Below are 18,380 nucleotides of genomic sequence, written 5' to 3' on the forward strand. Positions count from 1 at the left end.
TTCATAATACATCTGTGAAAACGGCTTTTTAAAATTACAGCCAAAAACAATTTTGCTGACCCTACAGATTTCAGTTGACCTTACCCACATCACACACTCTCCCCAGCTTCTTTGGTAGAATAATAGAAAATAAACATCAAAACATTCTGACAAATCAAACTAATAGAAAAAATAAGGTAGTTAATATATTATGTATTTAATACTAAATTGTTATTTCATCAGTCAATTGATATTAAGACATATAAACAAACACACTCTCTCTGCCTCTTCCTATATCTTACCTGATCCTTTTCCTTTCTTCCTCTCTTCTTTCCCTTTATAATTTTCTTCATCTTTTTCTTTATATTAACCTTCTTATCCTTATTTCCCATCCAGATACACTCAGTATTATGCACAATTTCTGCAGTCCTGCTTATTTTTTTTCTTTGTCTAGTAATATACTTCCCCGAGGAAGAAGACGCTCAGAAAAGTAACAGAAAGCCACTCAGCAGTAGGTAAAATTAGAGTGTGGAGGAAGGTGGACCAATACAGTTCACTCTCATCCTTCAGGAGCTGGCATTCTTGGCCTCTTACAGGTGTAAGGAGGTGGATGGATAGGCAGAGGAGAAATGGTGCTGATATTCTCAGGGCTACGGATGCTGCCTATCTCATCTAAATTCCATATCTAGTCAGGATGATTCTTCACCATTCCTTCTGGCCACAGCTCAGAAGAAGGCATATTGGGGCTACTGTTTCTTGAGAATAAAATAGCAGTAATGGCAGGAGTAACCATTGGGCCCCCATAAAATATTGTTCTTAATTTGCCTAGCTTTCACTTAAGAGTTACACTAGGAAATCCTGATCACATACAGATAGGCAATAAGTCAATCTGTCTAAATTTCTCTTGGATGATTTCATGATTTTCATGTATTTTTTTAAAACTAATTCCATGAAACTATAGCCAAGAATTATTTTCTTTTTACTTAATTCTCCTAAATTATACATGATATCGATTGTATTGCTTTTTGAAATGGCAACAGGATTGTGTACGTTATGAAGTTTACATCTAGTTAACGGCCTTAAATTATCTGAGTAAAGAAGACCATAGTGATAGACCCTAATTTCTAAATTGTTACTTACAATATTATCATTCAAAATCACCAAGAAGGTCTTTATAAAAGACCCAAGCAAATAATATAAATCCTGCTTAAATCTTGAATAACTCTGATTTAATTCTACAGGTATGTAACAGAATTTGTAAGCCTAGGCAATTTTTCAGCTCTTTGGACTTTCAGAGTCTTGAGAGCTTTGAAAACTATTTCTGTAATTCCAGGTAAGAAGTGATCAGTGTAAAGCATAAGGATCCTTGCACCTACAGCTCTTTCTTTGTATTCTGTTATTGTGTTTGTGTGTGAACTCCCTATTACAGATATGTGACAGAGTTTGTGGACCTGGGCAATGTCTCCGCATTGAGAACATTCAGAGTTCTCCGAGCACTGAAAACAATTTCAGTCATTCCAGGTGAGGGTTAAACACTGAGGCTCACCCGTCATGTTTTTTTCAGCAGCCATCTCTTTTCTTTACATTCAGCATTACAGAAAATCAGGGGTCATAATCATTAAAATCATCAAAATCATAATTATAAAACTTGGGTGTTACTCAGAAAATGACTTGTTATTTGAACATAAAATTTTATGTTTTCACATTTTTCATCAGCCTAGGAGCTTAACAATTTCTTGCATGAGACACTGTAATATACAGTCTATGTGATTTGCACTTAGAGATGTCCTGGGTTTTTTTCTCCACATCAGTCATAACAAGGATTTGTTCCATATCAAATGTACCAGTCTGTAATTTCTTGTTCATTTTAGGCATTGATGACAATGTATATACAATGTAAATCTTAATATTGCTTAAAAAGAGAAGGGAATAAGATAATAAAGAGGAGCATGGGTCTGCATGGAGGATTATTATTATTATTATCATTTTTGTTTTGGCCATGCCATGCAGCTTGCAGGATCTTAGTTCTCCAACCAAGGATTGAACTCGGGCCACAGCAGTGAAAGCGCCAAGTCCTAACCACTGGACAGCCAGGGAACTCCCCAAGGAGTTATTATCCTAAAGTGCAATTATACTCCAAACTACTTCCAGTTTTATAGCAAAACCTTTCCTACTTATGAATAGGAATTTTAAAATATTTTTCTTCACGTAATTTGTTATAGAACTGACAACTGGCCCCAATGAAAGAAAGTATGGGGCAAGTTTCATCAGCAAAACGGAGAAATACAAGACCTTAATATAGGCTTTGTGAAGACCATGAACTTCCAGCTGTTTTCTCCCAACCGAATGGGATATGGATCTTCATTTCATGGTTTAGATTTTTTTACATTTCCAGAGTCTATTTCCATAAGCACTTCAGCCTTCCATGAAGTGTTGCTCTCCCACTAGCACTGCAATCATTTTCACACTTATTCATGGAGTGTATGTTTTCAAGAAAATTGTGTGACGCTTTTGGTATTTCAGACATTCTAAGTCTTCATAGTAATAACCTTCTTTCTTTCAGGCCTGAAGACCATCGTAGGGGCCCTGATCCAGTCTGTGAAGAAGCTCTCAGATGTCATGATCCTGACTGTGTTCTGTCTGAGCGTGTTTGCACTGATTGGGCTGCAGCTCTTTATGGGCAACCTGAGGAATAAATGTGTACAATGGCCTCCCACCAATGCTTCCCTGGAGGAACATAGTGTAGAGAAGAATATAACTGTGAATTACAATGGCACACTTGTAAACGAAACTCTCATTGAGTTTGACTGGAAATCATATGTTCAAGATTCAAGTAAGAATTACTGTTATGTAGGTTTATTTTTTCACTGTTGATCGTCTTTCCATCTAGGCATGGAAAATTTTTTAAATGATTGCATAACAGGTTGTGATCTCTTAATCACCTTCTAATGGTTTGCACATACATTTAATTATTTAATTGATAACTATAATAACTATTTTATTGATAACCCTATGGGAGGCTGAAAAATTCAGCTTGAAAGAAATTTTCTTAGGATATTGGGTTGCTGTACATTCTTCTCATCATAGTGTACAATGCTGTATATTGTCTCATTTGAGACAATCAAATGACATAAAGTATTTGAAAACCCTTTGTAAACTCCAAAGTATTATGTAAATGTAACCCATTAAACACTAATTGCAGAATGTGTTTTATGTACCAGAAAGTGATAATTCTTAAAGTAACGATAGCATAATAAAAAAAAAACTAATCAGTGTCTTTTTATAGTTATAGATCTGGAAAATACCTTGGTTGATACAGATGTACACTTCCATGATGTTAGTGACATGCCAACAAATAATTTGCAAATAATTGTAAATCACTGGATTAAGAAAAATGCCTTAAGAAAAATACATGTCAGAGGAATACATGAAATGTCCCTTTTTTACTTCACATGATCCTTATAAGGCCACTGCTGTCACCAACTCCCTGAAATCTTTTTTTGTTGTTGTTGTTTTAATCTAAGATCAAGGAACTGATTATGAGGATGTCACTTAGGATTTATTCACTCTAGGGAAAATTTATTATACTCCATTTTTGTTACATTCAAAATAAAAGAAGTCAAGAATATCTAAGGCTATTTTCAGCCCTAAAAATCTGTTTCTTGTCATTTTCTCTAATAATATTCCATTTGTTGAACAAAGATTATTTTAAACTAAATGCAAATATAAATAAAATGGTTTATTTTTGAAAGTAATAGAAAATTAAATTTATTAAAATTAAAGATAAACATTATGACTGAAAGTCATATTTTCTTCAAGTTAAACTCCTAGATCAGTGAGTTTAATGGATAAAACTTCACTTATAAATATCTGGTATCAAAACTTTGTCCAAGGCTTCCCTGGTGGTGTAGTGGTTAAGAATCCGCCTGCCAATGCAGGGGACACGGGTTCAAGCCCTGGTCCGGGAAGATCCCACATGCCACGGAGCAACTAAGCCCATGTGCCACAACTACTGAGCCTGCGCTCTAGAGCCCCCGAGCCACAACTACTGAAGCCCACACACCTAGAGCCCGTGTTCCGCAACAAGAGAAGCCACCGCAATGAGAAGCCTGTGCACCTCAACAAAGTGTAGCCCCCGCTAGGCGCAACTAGAGAAAGCCTGTGCGCAGCAACCAAGACCCAACACAGCCAAAATTAAATAAACTAAAAAAAGATGTATCCAGAAGCTGTCATATTCCTTTCACATTGTTTAATTTCATTTAAAAGTTAAGAAATTGTATCTTAATTTCTTATGTTCAGAGAAGTAAAGACATTGAAAATTAAAATAGTTCCATTATGTATTTTTGTATCTCTTACAGAACTATAGGTAGAGTAAATTTCTCAGAAAATTTAGCATCTAGAAAATATTTTTCCTACAAAATCCAGAATTGTCCTTTTTACAAAATGACTCTTTAATTCCATGTGTTTCTCTTTTTGTCATCCCTTTACTTATTACTTCAATAAACTTTATTGAAAGGCTACTAGGTCCCAAACACTAGTAATATGGAAATAATTAGTGATTAGACATTTTTTTCAAGAAGGAACAGTATTTGTAAGCAAATAATCACAATATAAGACAGTGAATGTATAGAATAATGGCTATACATGTTACTGGTAGCGCAGTGAGAGGATTTCTTAATTTTGCCAATCTTTAAGTGGGAAGAAAGTAGAAGCTATCAAGGAATAATTCACAGAGGAAGTAACACTTCAACAGGACGTTGAAAGAATCTAACGAATTTGCCAGAGACAGAAAACTTTGAGATAATGAAATATTCACCTATAATAATTATTTTAACTTTAGTACAATATTTAAAATTATTTTTTATTTCACTTGTTTTAGCAGTTGACATGATTTATGCATCTTTTACTAAGCTGCCTATGATATATTCTATAAGTTGGTAGAATGTAAATTATAATTAATTATTAGTCATTTATAAAGTGTTAAAAAATACAGAAGACAGTTCAGAAAAGTTAAAATCGCTTTATTTTGAAATATGTAGCTGTTTTGAGAAAGCAAAGAAATCCCTGTCATTCTTATTTACTTTTACAGAATGAAGTTTTGTTTTGTTTTGTTTTGTGTGGTACGCGGGCCTCTCACTGTTGTGGCCTCTCCCGTTGCGGAGCACAGGCTCCGGACGCGCAGGCTCAGCGGCCATGGCTCACGGGCCTAGCCCCTCCGCGTCATGTGAGATCTTCCCAGACCAGGGAACCAACTTGTGTCCCCTGCATCGGCAGGCGGACTCTCAACCACTGCGCCACTAGGGAAGCCCCCAGAATGAAGTTTTTATTTTTCATGAGGAGGGTAAAAAAACACTGATACCTTTTAAAATACTGTTAGTACCTGTGATTATCACTAATTTTACATTCATAAAGAAAAAATGCTTTGTACTATTAACTAAGTATCCAATCTCCTTAATATAATATCTAATATTTAGAGGGAATAACACTTGTGCCTTTGAATAAATTATATAATGTATTTAAAACTATAATAATGTATTTAAAATTATAATAATGTACTTAAAATTATGAACTTTAAAAGAGCATCCTATTCTCATTTTGCAATGTCATGCAAATATTCATCATGTGACTTTTTTTCCTAAACAGGATATCATTATTTTCTGGAGGGTTTTTCAGATGCACTACTGTGTGGAAATAGCTCAGATGCTGGGTAAGACAATCATTTGTGTGTGCCTGCGTGTGTGTGTGTGTGTGTGTGTGTGTGTATATATTTTCTCTTTTTTTATACAAACTGACAGATAACAGCCAAGTAACTTTATTCATACTAATTTGCTATAATTAAGCTTATTTATTAGGTGAAGGATTATTTAAATATTAGACAAGCTTTCATGTTTCATAAAACAAGAAGTTATACTTTAGCTTTAATGCTGTTTCCCTTAGATGAGTATATGTGAGCTATGAGACGACTCTGGATTATCCATGGTAGGAAAATGAACTACACATATGTTAACACACTAATTACCAACAGAAAATAGTTTTGTAAAATATAACTAGAAATGCTATGCAATATTTTAATGATGACGTCAAGTGGATAGTAAAATTATGTTAAGTCAAAAGTTGGGAAATGTATTAATTGCTTATTTATCATACTTTTATCCCTTGAAGTAGCAAATCTTCCTGGCTAGACAATATCATAAGTATAGCACGCTACCAGAATAAAAAGACAGCAGAATTTCTTATAATACTTTCTTTTGCCACGTTTACAGCCAATGTCCAGAAGGATACATGTGTGTGAAAGCTGGTAGAAATCCCAATTATGGCTACACAAGCTTCGATACCTTCAGTTGGGCTTTTTTGTCCCTGTTTCGACTGATGACTCAGGACTTCTGGGAAAATCTTTACCAACTGGTGAGAACCTGAAGAGACACATATTGTTTTTAATTGGAAGTATATAAGAAAACCAGCTTAGTTATGAAATCCAAATCAATTACCCTATTGATTATAACACATATTAAGCATAGCAATGCCAAGAGCAGCAATTCTCTCTCATTTCCCCTTGGCTCAAAACCTATTTCCCACCCTTCCCAGACACAGATCCTCCTAAACAGAAGGCATATATTCCCCTTAACTCTGTTTACCCACTCAGGTATCATCCTTCAGGTGGCAGGTGATGAAAATGAATAAGCAGATGTAGAAGGATAACTTTGGTCTCTTCCTTAACTTTATTCAAAGCCTCAGCTCTTTGATGGAGATCTCCATGGTACTTTATTTGACTCTTCTTTATTCCTGATAAATCCAAGAATTCCCTCCTACACATCAGAATGTTGAATGCATGAGTTAGGGGAGAAGGAAGAGGATGATGTTAAAGAAACAGACAGTCAACGAGGTAGGAGGGGCTGTGAACGTCATAATTATTATTTATATCAGAGTCCTATAAGACACACAGTAAGTTGGAGACAGGTAAAGCCACCCGTTCGTGAAATAATATTGAAAAAAATAATTCTGGTGTTCTTATTTTCAGACATTACGTGCTGCTGGAAAAACATACATGATATTTTTTGTGCTGGTCATTTTCTTGGGCTCATTCTATCTAATAAATTTGATCCTGGCTGTGGTAGCCATGGCCTATGAGGAGCAGAATCAGGCCACCTTAGAAGAGGCAGAACAGAAAGAGGCTGAATTTCAGCAGATGCTTGAACAGCTTAAAAAGCAACAGGAAGCAGCTCAGGTAAATTCACCAAATCAACTCAGGTAAATTCACCAAATCAAATATGTCCTGTCTCATGGTACAAACCTTCTTTATTGTTTTGGTTGTTACAAAAATACTGGAGAGAAAGTGAGAGACAGATAATTGTTTGTACTTAAGAGAAGCTGGTAGTATAGGGGATTAGTAAGGATTTCTACATTGTTTTCATCATCTATAAGTCATTTAGTTTAATTATTCTAAGATGTTTACGATATGGACCACAATAGAACTCTCTCATGCTATTTTAATCATCTTAAAATTTTTAGAATACAAGGGAAAATGTGATTTTGGGGTCTTCTCAGGTGAGAAACTTACTGAATGAGTATACTGGCATTAGAAGAAAATCCTAAGAAATCATCTTTTCTTAGAAAAAAGTTTATTGGTTATTATATAAAACAATGTTCATGTGGTTCTTAGAAGATTGTCTATTACTTTCTTTAACCAAAACTATGTTGTCTTTTAATGTGGTTGCTTAATTGCCTTTCTTACATAAATAAGAAAGTGATTGACTATTGTAATGTTCTCTGATACAGCAGTATCCAATAAGCATATGAAAGTCATCAATTTTTATGGAGATCGGGGAACCTAAGAATTACTTGTTCTTATAGTGAGGTGTCAGTACTCACAGTACAATAAAATGCCCTTCTTATCCCTTCCATCTTTCCTTACTCTTTCCGTTCAGCATCGAAACTCACTGTCTTTACTAAAGAAGAAAGTTATTTGGGGAGTATTAATTTATTTGCAAGAGGCCTTGTATTCAGAGTACTCTTGGAAAAATGATAATAATCAAAAAGTGCCAACCTAGGGCTAGTACAAGTTGTGATCAAAAAACATTGTTTTCATCCCATGACCATGTGGCCAGCAAGAACCAGTGCCGAATTAAAGAAGCTGGGGATGGTCTTGGGAGAACTGAACATCTTGTCTTGCTTAGCCGAAACTTCTGACCCTTCCTTCTCCAGTCTTCTGAATAGAGTATTGTGGAGGGGTAAGGAAGGGATTTTATCACCTTCCATAAATTTTATTGATAATATTATGAGAGTATTGGACAACCCTGTTTCAATAACTGGAAAGAGGATCTCAGCTCTTTATCTCATTCCTCCTATCTTTGGATTAGACCCCAAGTTACTGATCAGCTTTTCTTCCATGCTCCAGTTTTTTTTCAGTTGGAAAAAAAAAAAAAAAAAAGACAGTGCTAATTACATACCAATTTTTAGAGTAAATCAAATCCCAAAAGTAATATGAATTTATGTTCTTGTCTGATTGATCCTTTTGAATATGCAGTCTGTAAAACATCATACAAATGTAATCAATGTTAGCACAAAGAAAACCAAATTAACTCTAAAATCCTTTATTAGATGGAAAGAAAAAATTTTTCTTTTATACTTGCAGTTTCTTCGATGTAAGATTAGCTGGAGTCAGCTAAATTATTTTTAAAATGCTTTGCAAATACTTTAGCTATTTTTTTTAAAGGTAAAGTCTTCTCTAGTTCCATGCTAAGACCATTTCTCCTCAATGTAGCAGGCAGCGGCTGTAACTGCCTCAGTGCATTCCAGAGAACCTAGTGCAGCAGGCGGGCTCTCAGACAGCTCATCTGAAGCCTCCAAGTTGAGTTCCAAGAGTGCAAAGGAAAGAAGAAATCGGAGAAAGAAAAGAAAACAGAAAGAGCAGTCTGGTGGAGAAGAGAAAGATGACGATGAATTCCATAAATCTGAATCTGAAGACAGCATCAGGAGGAAAGGGTTTCGCTTCTCCATAGAAGGGAATCGGTTGACATATGAAAAGAGGTACTCCTCCCCACACCAGGTATGGCACTGCTGAGTTAAATGATGCATGGATGGAAATTAGAATACTGAAGAGAGGGGTAGGAATTAAATACAACTTATGAATTTTTTTAATCTTTATTGGAGTATAATTGCTTTACAATTGTGTGTTAGTTTCTGCTTTATAACAAAGTGAATCAGTTATATATATACATATGTTCCCATATCCCTTCCCTCTTGCGTCTCCCTCCCTCCCGCAACTTCACTGATCACTTTGTTATTAAGTAATGTATTGTTTAACCTCCATGTGTTTGTATTTTTTACAGATCTTTTCCTGTAATTGATATTTAGTTTCATAGCGTTGTGGTCAGAAAAGATAGTTGAAACAATTTCAATTTTCTTAAATTTACCAAGGCTTGACCTGTGACCCAAGATGTGATCTATCCTGGAGAATGTTCCATGAGCACTTGAGAATAATGTGTATTCTGTTGTTTTTGGATGGAATGTCCTATAAATATCAATTAAGACCATCTTGTTTAATGTATCATTTAAAGCTTGTGTTTCCTTATTTATTTTCATTTTAGATGATCCATCCATTGGTGAAAGTGGGGTGTTAAAGTCACCTACTATAAATGTGTTACTGTAGATTTCCCCTATTATGGCTGTTAGTATTTGCCTTATGTATTGAGGTGCTCCTATGTTGGGTGCATAAATATTTACGATTGTTATATCTTCTTGGATCGATCCCTTGATCATTATGTAGTGTCCTTCTTTGTCTCTTCTAACAGTCTTTATTTTAAAACCCCCAGACTCCCTCCCGGCGGCTAGTCGTTGTGCACTAACCCCCTGCAGGCTGTATTCACGCAGCCAACCCCAGCCCTCTTCCGGCGCTCCGACTGAAGCCCGAGCCTCAACTCCCAGCCCCGCCCGCCCCGGCGGGGGAGCAGACAAACCTCTCGGGCTGGTGAGTGCCGGTCGGCCCTGATCCTCTGTGCGAGAATCTCCCCGCTTTGCCCTCTGCACCCCTGTTGCTGTGCTCTCCTCCACAGCTTCGAAGCTTCCCCCCTTTGCCACCCGCAGTCTTCGCCCGCGAAGGGGCTTCCTAGTGTGTGGAAACCTTTCCTCCTTCACATCTCCCTCCCACTGGTGCAGGTCCCGTCCCTATCCTTTTGTCTCTGTTTATTCTTTTTTCTTTTGCCCTACCCAGGTACGTGGGGGTTTCTTGCCTTTTGGGAGGTCTGAGGTCTGCCAGCGTTCAGTAGGTGTTCTGTAGGAGTTGTTCCATGTGTAGATGTATTTCTGGTATATCTGTGGGGAGTAAGGTGATCTCCGCGTCTTACTCTTCCGCCATCTTCCCGGAAGCCCAGCCAAAGCAATCTATGCATTATTCTTTTCTGATAATTCTTTCAGTGTATCCCTTCTGGCTTTGTGCAAAGCGATTCTTTGTTTTGTACCTCGCCGCTGCTGAGCTCTACAGATCCCGCTCCTTCCACACAGTTCGCCAATTCCGCGGGCCTTACTCAACTTATGAATTTTTATCAACTGAATTGACTGCTGTGTTTATTATATTTAAACCTATCCTTTCTGTACATAGTTATGAGAAAATCTTAGTTTGCACAGGTAAATCTACAGTGGGGTGTAGTTGAGATAACACTGCATTGAAAGTCAGGGGACCCAGATTCTCACCTGAACCTGTCTGCTGTCATTGTTGTAACTAATGACATTTCATCTTTCTGGTCTGCAGCCTTTTTAATGAGAAAAAAAATTGTAGATAACTGATCAGTAATCTACAACTCTTTGGTTATTTTATATTGTTTTTTCATCCCTGACTACTTTATAAACTATCATGCATGCTTCTGAAAATATTCGTCATGGTATACTTTATCAAAAAGCACATCACTCTGAATTTCAGAAGTCTTCAAGTTCCAACAACACTGTGCCTTTTAGCTGAAACAAGAACAATAATTAATTTAAAGTGATTTTAGAAAGATAGACTAAAACAATTCGTGAAAAGTGTTAGAATTTCTTGAAGGGAAAGAGCAACGGAAACAAATGTGCCCCTGTTAAGGTCATGCTACTGATATTTATTGAGTGTTTACAATGTCCATAGTAAGATACTAAAGATGCTTGCTTTTGAATATGAAATATGGTGGTTCAGGGTTTTGTTTTTCAATATCTTTAAGTTGCGATCTATCTCCGCAGTCATTAATCTCAAGGGCTAGAAATTGTCTCTTAGAAAAGTAATTTAATTTAATCCAAATGCACATAAAACGAGAATGTTAATCAAAAGATGAGTCACATTCTGTTTTGAATGCTGAAGTCCCCTTCAACTTAATCTTGCAAAATAAAAGCACATTCCAAATGGCCATATTAATATGATTTTATTATTATTTGTTTTTGGTTTCAAACTTTTAGTCTTTGTTGAGCATCCGTGGCTCCTTATTTTCTCCAAGGCGAAATAGCAGAACAAGCCTTTTCAGCTTCAGAGGGCGAGCAAAGGATGTGGGATCAGAGAATGACTTTGCTGATGATGAACACAGCACCTTCGAGGATAATGAAAGCCGCAGAGACTCCTTATTTGTGCCCCAACGACATGGAGAGCGACGCAACAGTAACCTGAGTCAGACCAGTAGGTCGTCCCGGATGCTGGCCGTGTTTCCAGCCAATGGGAAGATGCACAGCACTGTGGATTGCAATGGTGTGGTTTCCTTGGTTGGTGGACCTTCAGTTCCTACATCGCCTGTTGGACAGCTTCTACCAGAGGTGATAATAGATAAGCCAGCTACTGATGACAATGTAAGGAAGTTTTAAATAGTTCAGGCATGGCTGGCTCATTATTGCTGCACCAGCCAGTGTTTCTACAGAATGGAACCCCTTGAGAATGATACCTGGTTGGTCAAGCTGTGAATGCACCTGCATCTTTTAATATCTTTAAGAGAGTATCCAACTAAAACTTAAGGCTTCGGCACCTTCTTGCATAACACCTGAATGCATTTACTTATTAAACGTGCTAAGGATAAATTAAACACAATAGTAAATGACTGCTTCCAGTTGGAGGATTTGCTATATACCCATGCTGAACTTAGACAGCAGGACATCCTCTAAAGCTCTGGTGTAAGAGTAAATGAACGATTCTTATGTTTAACTGTAAAGGGTGTATAATAAATCTTTCCAACGGATTCTTCAATATAGCTCTGCTTTAGTTTAGAAGATTTTCAAGAACACTGTGCCTAAATAGATAGCTTCAATATTATCTTAAAATTTCTAGTACTCATATTTGTCTTACTAAAAAAAAAATGCTGATATAGGTCTTCTCAAAACTAATCTGAATGAAGAGACACAAATAAAAATATTAATACAGGCAGATAAAAGAATTGTCTGTGTACAAAGATATGTTATGTGTTTGTGAATGTATACCCAGATGAGGAATTTCTAAACACATGCTGCCTCTTATTAGACTTGGAAATATATCAGCATGGTGAGGCATGACTAAATCAGAATTAGATGACTTATTGCTTTGGTACCCTGGATGAAACTGTTGTCCATGCAGCATGTGTTGTTATTTTTTTAACATACAGTTTGTGTTGTCAATGATCATCTATGTCTTGTGTCCAGAAAATGAGATGGCAGCTACGAGTGTTGTAATTATTTGTATTTCCTTAAAAATAAAGGGCTACCTTCTCAACATAAAATGCCTTGATCATTTAGATGTCGTTTCAAGTTACTACTTTTTACTGTTAGTTCAGAAATAAGGAAATTGTTAAATATGTCTCTCACAAATTTATCAATCATATCCAAATTACGTTATGTCTCATAAAATTATGAAATCAGAGGGTAAAAAAAAACAACCCTCAGTTTTTGCTGTATGAGTAAATGGGTAACAGTTTGGACATTCCAGGCTAATGATACAATAAGTCAGCAATATCTGCCATCACCAATTAACTATGAACGTGCATGTCGCATGTGTTTCATGAATTTCACAGCGTCACATTGGTTGTTCACTTATCATATTGCTCAAGTTAATCATTTAATACATTAGCATTTTCTTTACAGGGAACAACCACTGAAACTGAAATGAGAAAGAGAAGGTCAAGTTCTTTTCATGTTTCCATGGACTTTCTAGAAGATCCTTCTCAAAGGCAAAGAGCAATGAGCATAGCCAGCATTTTAACAAATACAGTAGAAGGTTTGTAACAAGTTCCATTTCCGTTTCAGTTGTTTTTACTGAGCTTATATTGTCTCATTCGAAACGAATGTCTCTGTGAGTTGGAAGCAGTGTATTCTAAAGAGAACATAACAGGTCTTATTTAAGAGTTATTTGTTATAACTACTCCTGTATTCTAGAAGCTTTAAAAAAAGTTACTTAAATTCCGTGATATTGAAACTAAAGAATGTATCCTGTGTGTGGCAACTCCTTGAAAATTCAGAATAAAGCATTTCTGTTAGGGGTTTCTAATCCCATTAATCATGGTGTTCCTCTCTTCTGTTCCACTTAGCGTAGGACTTCCTAAATACTCTCAAGATTGGAGGGGAGGAGTGGGTCATTCTCACAAAATAAAAACAAATTGAAAAGATGATTCTTGGCTCTACCCTATCTCTCTGTCCTATCTCTTATAGCCTGAGGATGACACCATAGCCAGACATTAACATAGGATTACACACAGTCTACACTACTCCAACCCATATTCTTATTGAGACTTCATTTAAAAGACCATTCACTTAACTTAAGGCAAAGTATGGAACCACAGGATCAATGCATAAGAGAAGAAAACCATTCTTTGCTACCTCTGTTCTATGTTTATGTGTGAAGAAATATTTTGGGCCGTCTAAAGATTAAATTGTATAGTTTTTTTAAATCAAGTATAAAAGAGGTTGACTGTTGCAGATGGAAATGTGTTGGTTACTAAAAAGAAGTCTAGTCGATTTGAAAGGAATATATGTGTGTAACAATATCTTTTGGTGGTTGTTTTTATTTATTTATTTTTAAATCTAGAACTTGAAGAATCCAGGCAGAAATGCCCACCCTGTTGGTATAAATTTTCCAACATGTTCTTAATCTGGGACTGCTCGCCACATTGGTTAAAAGTGAAACATATTGTCAACCTGGTTGTGATGGACCCATTTGTTGACCTGGCCATCACCATCTGTATTGTCTTAAATACTCTGTTCATGGCCATGGAACACTATCCCATGACGGACCATTTCAATAATGTGCTTACAGTAGGAAACTTGGTAAGCATATTGGAAGGTAAATGCGTTCAGTCTTCAAACTTTCTGTTTGAGAAACTCTTTACATTTAATAACTTACAGCAGTCTTTCCACCACCCTTTCTACCTCCTGGCTCCCAAAAGATGGGAATTATATCTAGCTGGATATATCCTACTTTTGCCAAAAATAACAGCCCTTAAGATCAAAGCAGAAACTGAGAAAGAGAGCAATAGGCACAGGCCTACAGTACCACTTGAAAAGTCAATATTGATATTTATAACTATTTCAAGCTACAGAAGCAGTCCATAGTTTAAGGACACACTTTTTGAAATGATGTTGTCACAGTTTCCCTACCTGTAGAAGGCTAAAATAAAATTGCAGATCTTTTTATCCTGCTTAGTCATCATCATTATAAGCAATAGTTTAACAACTCAAAAATGTCTCCAGCTTTTCCGCTTCCAGGATCTAGGTAGACCATGTATTGTTTAACTCGTCTATTTTAAATCAAATCCATAAAATATTGAAAACGTCCAGTACATTTTGTGTATTATAGGATTAGCAGTGCCACTTTTGGTGAAGGTTGCCACTAAATTCTTTCTCTTCTGTGCTTAAAAAACATAAATTATTAAAGTGTTTGTCTGTTGACTCAACATAGGAATATTAGCTTTTATTTGCTGAAAGAATGGTCTCTAAAATAATGTATGCATTTTCCGTAGTATTTGTTTTAGGGTTTAAGGTTTTTGATGGTGGAAAGCAAAACATGTAAAGCATCCTGAATTATAGTATTTCTATTTTTAAAGCTTTAGTATTTATATAAGTTTAACCAAAAAGTTTGTTCGGATTTTTCTGTAAGATGTTACATAAGAGGATTGGCCAACCCAATACTATGGAAGTAAATTAATTTTTTTCATGTGCATAACAAATACTGATAATAGTAATGCACATATTATAATATAGATACATATGTATAATGACAACTATCTGATTAGAGGGAAATGTGAATAAGCTTATAGATACATAAAACTGTTTATGGGAAAATCTTGTCAGTAGCTGTGCTGTATGAAGTCTGAAAGAAAATGCAGTTTGATGTGATGGAAAGAACACTGGTTAAAAATAGATTTGCTCTCAATCCTAGTTTTGCCGTTTTCTAGTTGATATTCGGCAAATCATTGCACCCATCTGAAGACCTGTTTCCTCATCTGTAAAGTCATGGTTATAATACCTGCATTATGTGTTTAATAGAGTTTCTGTTGAGGATGAAATGAAATAACTTATATGAGAGCTTTTCATCAACTATAAATTACTATGCAAATGTAAGCTAGTAATATAATCATTACTAGTATAAACATTTTGTTCTAAGAGCAAATATTATGTCATTCTACTTTATCATTATCTGATGGAATTAGAGTAACTTTGTTTTGATCTTAGGTTTTCACTGGGATCTTTACAGCAGAAATGTTTCTGAAAATTATTGCCATGGATCCTTACTATTATTTCCAAGAAGGCTGGAATATCTTTGATGGTTTTATTGTAACGCTTAGCCTGGTAGAACTTGGCCTGGCCAACGTGGAAGGATTATCAGTTCTCCGTTCATTCCGATTGGTAAAACAAAACAAAACAAAACAGCACAAAGACAAAAACCTTTCCAACAAGTATCATAGGTTTTACATCATAGGTTTTACCACACACCATTAACATTTTAAGTTTTTGTGTGACATGTGCATTGTCAAAAACAGTCCCTAAATGGAAAAAAAAATTGTTCCCACTTATTTAGAAAAACCTTTATTGCAAAAATCCTAGTCACATAAAGTTTCATATATTCCTCAGTTACCATTCTGACTAATTATTGTTTCTAGATATGACTATAGTTAATATTTCTGGACCTAAGAAAATATTTTAATGAAAATGTTTCACATTTTAATAGTGCTTTGAAAATATAAACACCCTTTTATAGTGGTGGATGACAATCAGATATAAGATGTGTATGTAGAAACTCTTCCTAATTCTACCTCTGGAAAATATGCTCCTTCCCAAAATCAGACAAGAGAAATCTGTAGGATTACTTGCTATGTCCACTGCTTCACATATATGTCCTTGCAAATCAGGGAAAGAATTATAAAGTCATGGGAAGTATTCCAGGTTTTTAAATGCAGGTACATCTAGCTATGTCAGTGCTCCAAAGGAGCATTATGAATAATAAACACTTTTCTCTACTTACAGCAGGGCTCAATGTGATGGTACTTTGCATGCTATTGACAAATGAGTATCTTTGAGCAGAGATCATTGAGATCACATGTTAATATTAGTGTCAGGCCTGGTATGCCTTACAACCACCTTCACAAAACAAATTAAGGACAGTTGGTCCCCAAGTAATCATTAAAAATTCACTCTCAGGGAAATTGATCTCAGGGTTAAAATATGGAAGAATCAGATTCTTCCTAGGAGGAGTCCAAAAATTAGCCATGCTCCTGAAAGTGATCAAGGGCAGGGCAGATGTAAGAGAGTCTTTTTGTTTTGGTTTTTTTGTTTGTTTTGTTTTGTTTTTAGACAAGAAGCTCCCGATGGGAAGACCTTTACTTCTTATTTGGTAAAGTGCAACATTTGCTCTCAGCTCTCTGTCCTTGATAGATTAGGAAATGTGTCTTGGAGTAAAGACAAGCACTGACACAAAGACGTCCAGACAGCCTGCTCTCCATGCCTTTTGCTTAGGAGAGTGGTGCTATGACGGTGCAGTGGCGCCAGGTCATTTCTAATTGGTTAAGGTCCAGAGGTGGATGGATTTAAAAGTTTGGAAAGCAAAGTGCAAGAATGCAAGGTGGCTCTTGCATATTTCCCCAGTGAAGATTGGTAGATTGTAAGTTCTTCAGTCAGTAGTGGGTAGATTGTAAGTTCTGCAATCAGTAGTGGTCCAGGATATCCACTAGCTTTTTTTTTTTTAATGTCTTTTGTTATAGATATATCTTTCTTATTGAGGTATAATTGATATAACAATATATTAGTTTCAGGTATACAACATATGATCCAATATTTGTATATATTGCAAAATGATCACTACAGTAAGTCCAGTTAACATCCGTCACCATGCTTAGTTATAACATCTGCATAGCAGATGTTGTAAGAAATTCAATTTTAATCACTTCTTAGTAAAGCTCAATATATGTAATGCTTTTAAAGATTGATCATAATAATATACATTATTTTTTAAATTTTTCAGCTCCGAGTTTTCAAGTTGGCAAAATCTTGGCCAACATTAAATATGCTAATAAAGATCATCGGCAATTCAGTGGGGGCTCTGGGAAATCTAACCTTGGTGTTGGCCATCATCGTCTTCATTTTTGCCGTGGTCGGCATGCAACTCTTTGGTAAAAGCTACAAAGATTGTGTCTGTAAGATCAACAGTGAGTGTAAGCTCCCACGTTGGCACATGAATGACTTCTTCCACTCCTTCCTGATTGTGTTCCGAGTGCTGTGTGGAGAGTGGATAGAGACCATGTGGGACTGCATGGAGGTCGCCGGTCAAACCATGTGCCTTACTGTCTTCATGATGGTCATGGTCATTGGAAACCTGGTGGTAGGTACCCATTAAGAAATGTGTTTCAGAAATACATTAAGAGCATAATGAAATGATGACCATTTTGTCCAAAACAAAGACTATGATTATTAATTTTAAAAGTCTATTACCTTTGATACACTTACAGTCTCACTTTGACAATACAACCATATAGCAGTGACCATACAATATTTATACTCAACTCCATTTTGTCAATCATTTCATCATATTTATTATATGAATTCCAATAGAGTATCATATTGAAGACAGGTCTAGTAGGAAATGTTGGGAACATTTCATAAATTCAGATCCAAGGAAGGGAGAAGTCTGAAGAATAAACTAAGAGAAAGCCCAGTCTTACTTGACAGTATAGTACTAAAAAGTGGTGCCTTTAAATGCTCCTAGTTATTTCACCTTTTCCTTGCCCCTTCATGGTAGTTAGCATTCAGTCACTCTATGTCATATGGCAGATGCGTGAACCAACCTGGATTAACCAATCCTTTAGTGGCTCTATTAACCAAACAAAGGTTGGCTAATGATGCCTGAGATTACCCAAATGGAGTAACTGATCAATCCTTTCTCTTAAGTTTGGAACATTACTGTTATATTATAGAAATATATAATATACTCCAAAGGATAT

General features: G+C 36.0%; 1 protein-coding gene across 6 annotated transcripts in view; it reads left to right on the forward strand.

The window, feature by feature from the left end:
• LOC112393584 (sodium channel protein type 1 subunit alpha) overlaps nucleotides 1-18,380 on the forward strand; it is an 87,035-nt gene that overhangs the window by 18,424 nt on the left and 50,231 nt on the right. Inside the window, exons 5-15 of one of the 6 annotated variants that reach the window (XM_024735898.1) lie at nucleotides 1,409-1,500; nucleotides 2,543-2,812; nucleotides 5,623-5,686; nucleotides 6,243-6,384; nucleotides 6,998-7,204; nucleotides 8,741-9,025; nucleotides 11,398-11,778; nucleotides 13,036-13,168; nucleotides 13,976-14,214; nucleotides 15,619-15,792; nucleotides 17,405-17,761. In XM_024735898.1, coding sequence (XP_024591666.1) covers nucleotides 1,409-1,500; nucleotides 2,543-2,812; nucleotides 5,623-5,686; nucleotides 6,243-6,384; nucleotides 6,998-7,204; nucleotides 8,741-9,025; nucleotides 11,398-11,778; nucleotides 13,036-13,168; nucleotides 13,976-14,214; nucleotides 15,619-15,792; nucleotides 17,405-17,761 — 2,344 coding nt within the window. Of the gene's footprint in view, nucleotides 1-1,408; nucleotides 1,501-2,542; nucleotides 2,813-5,622; nucleotides 5,687-6,242; nucleotides 6,385-6,997; nucleotides 7,205-8,740; nucleotides 9,026-11,397; nucleotides 11,779-13,021; nucleotides 13,169-13,975; nucleotides 14,215-15,618; nucleotides 15,793-17,404; nucleotides 17,762-18,380 lie in introns of all 6 variants that reach the window. The other 5 variants (XM_024735899.1, XM_024735901.1, XM_024735900.1 and 2 more) reach the window with 5 other exon arrangements.

The sequence above is a fragment of the Neophocaena asiaeorientalis genome, unplaced genomic scaffold, assembly GCF_003031525.2.
Source record: "Neophocaena asiaeorientalis asiaeorientalis breed wild unplaced genomic scaffold, Neophocaena_asiaeorientalis_V1.1 scaffold72, whole genome shotgun sequence".
NCBI lineage: Eukaryota > Metazoa > Chordata > Mammalia > Artiodactyla > Phocoenidae > Neophocaena > Neophocaena asiaeorientalis.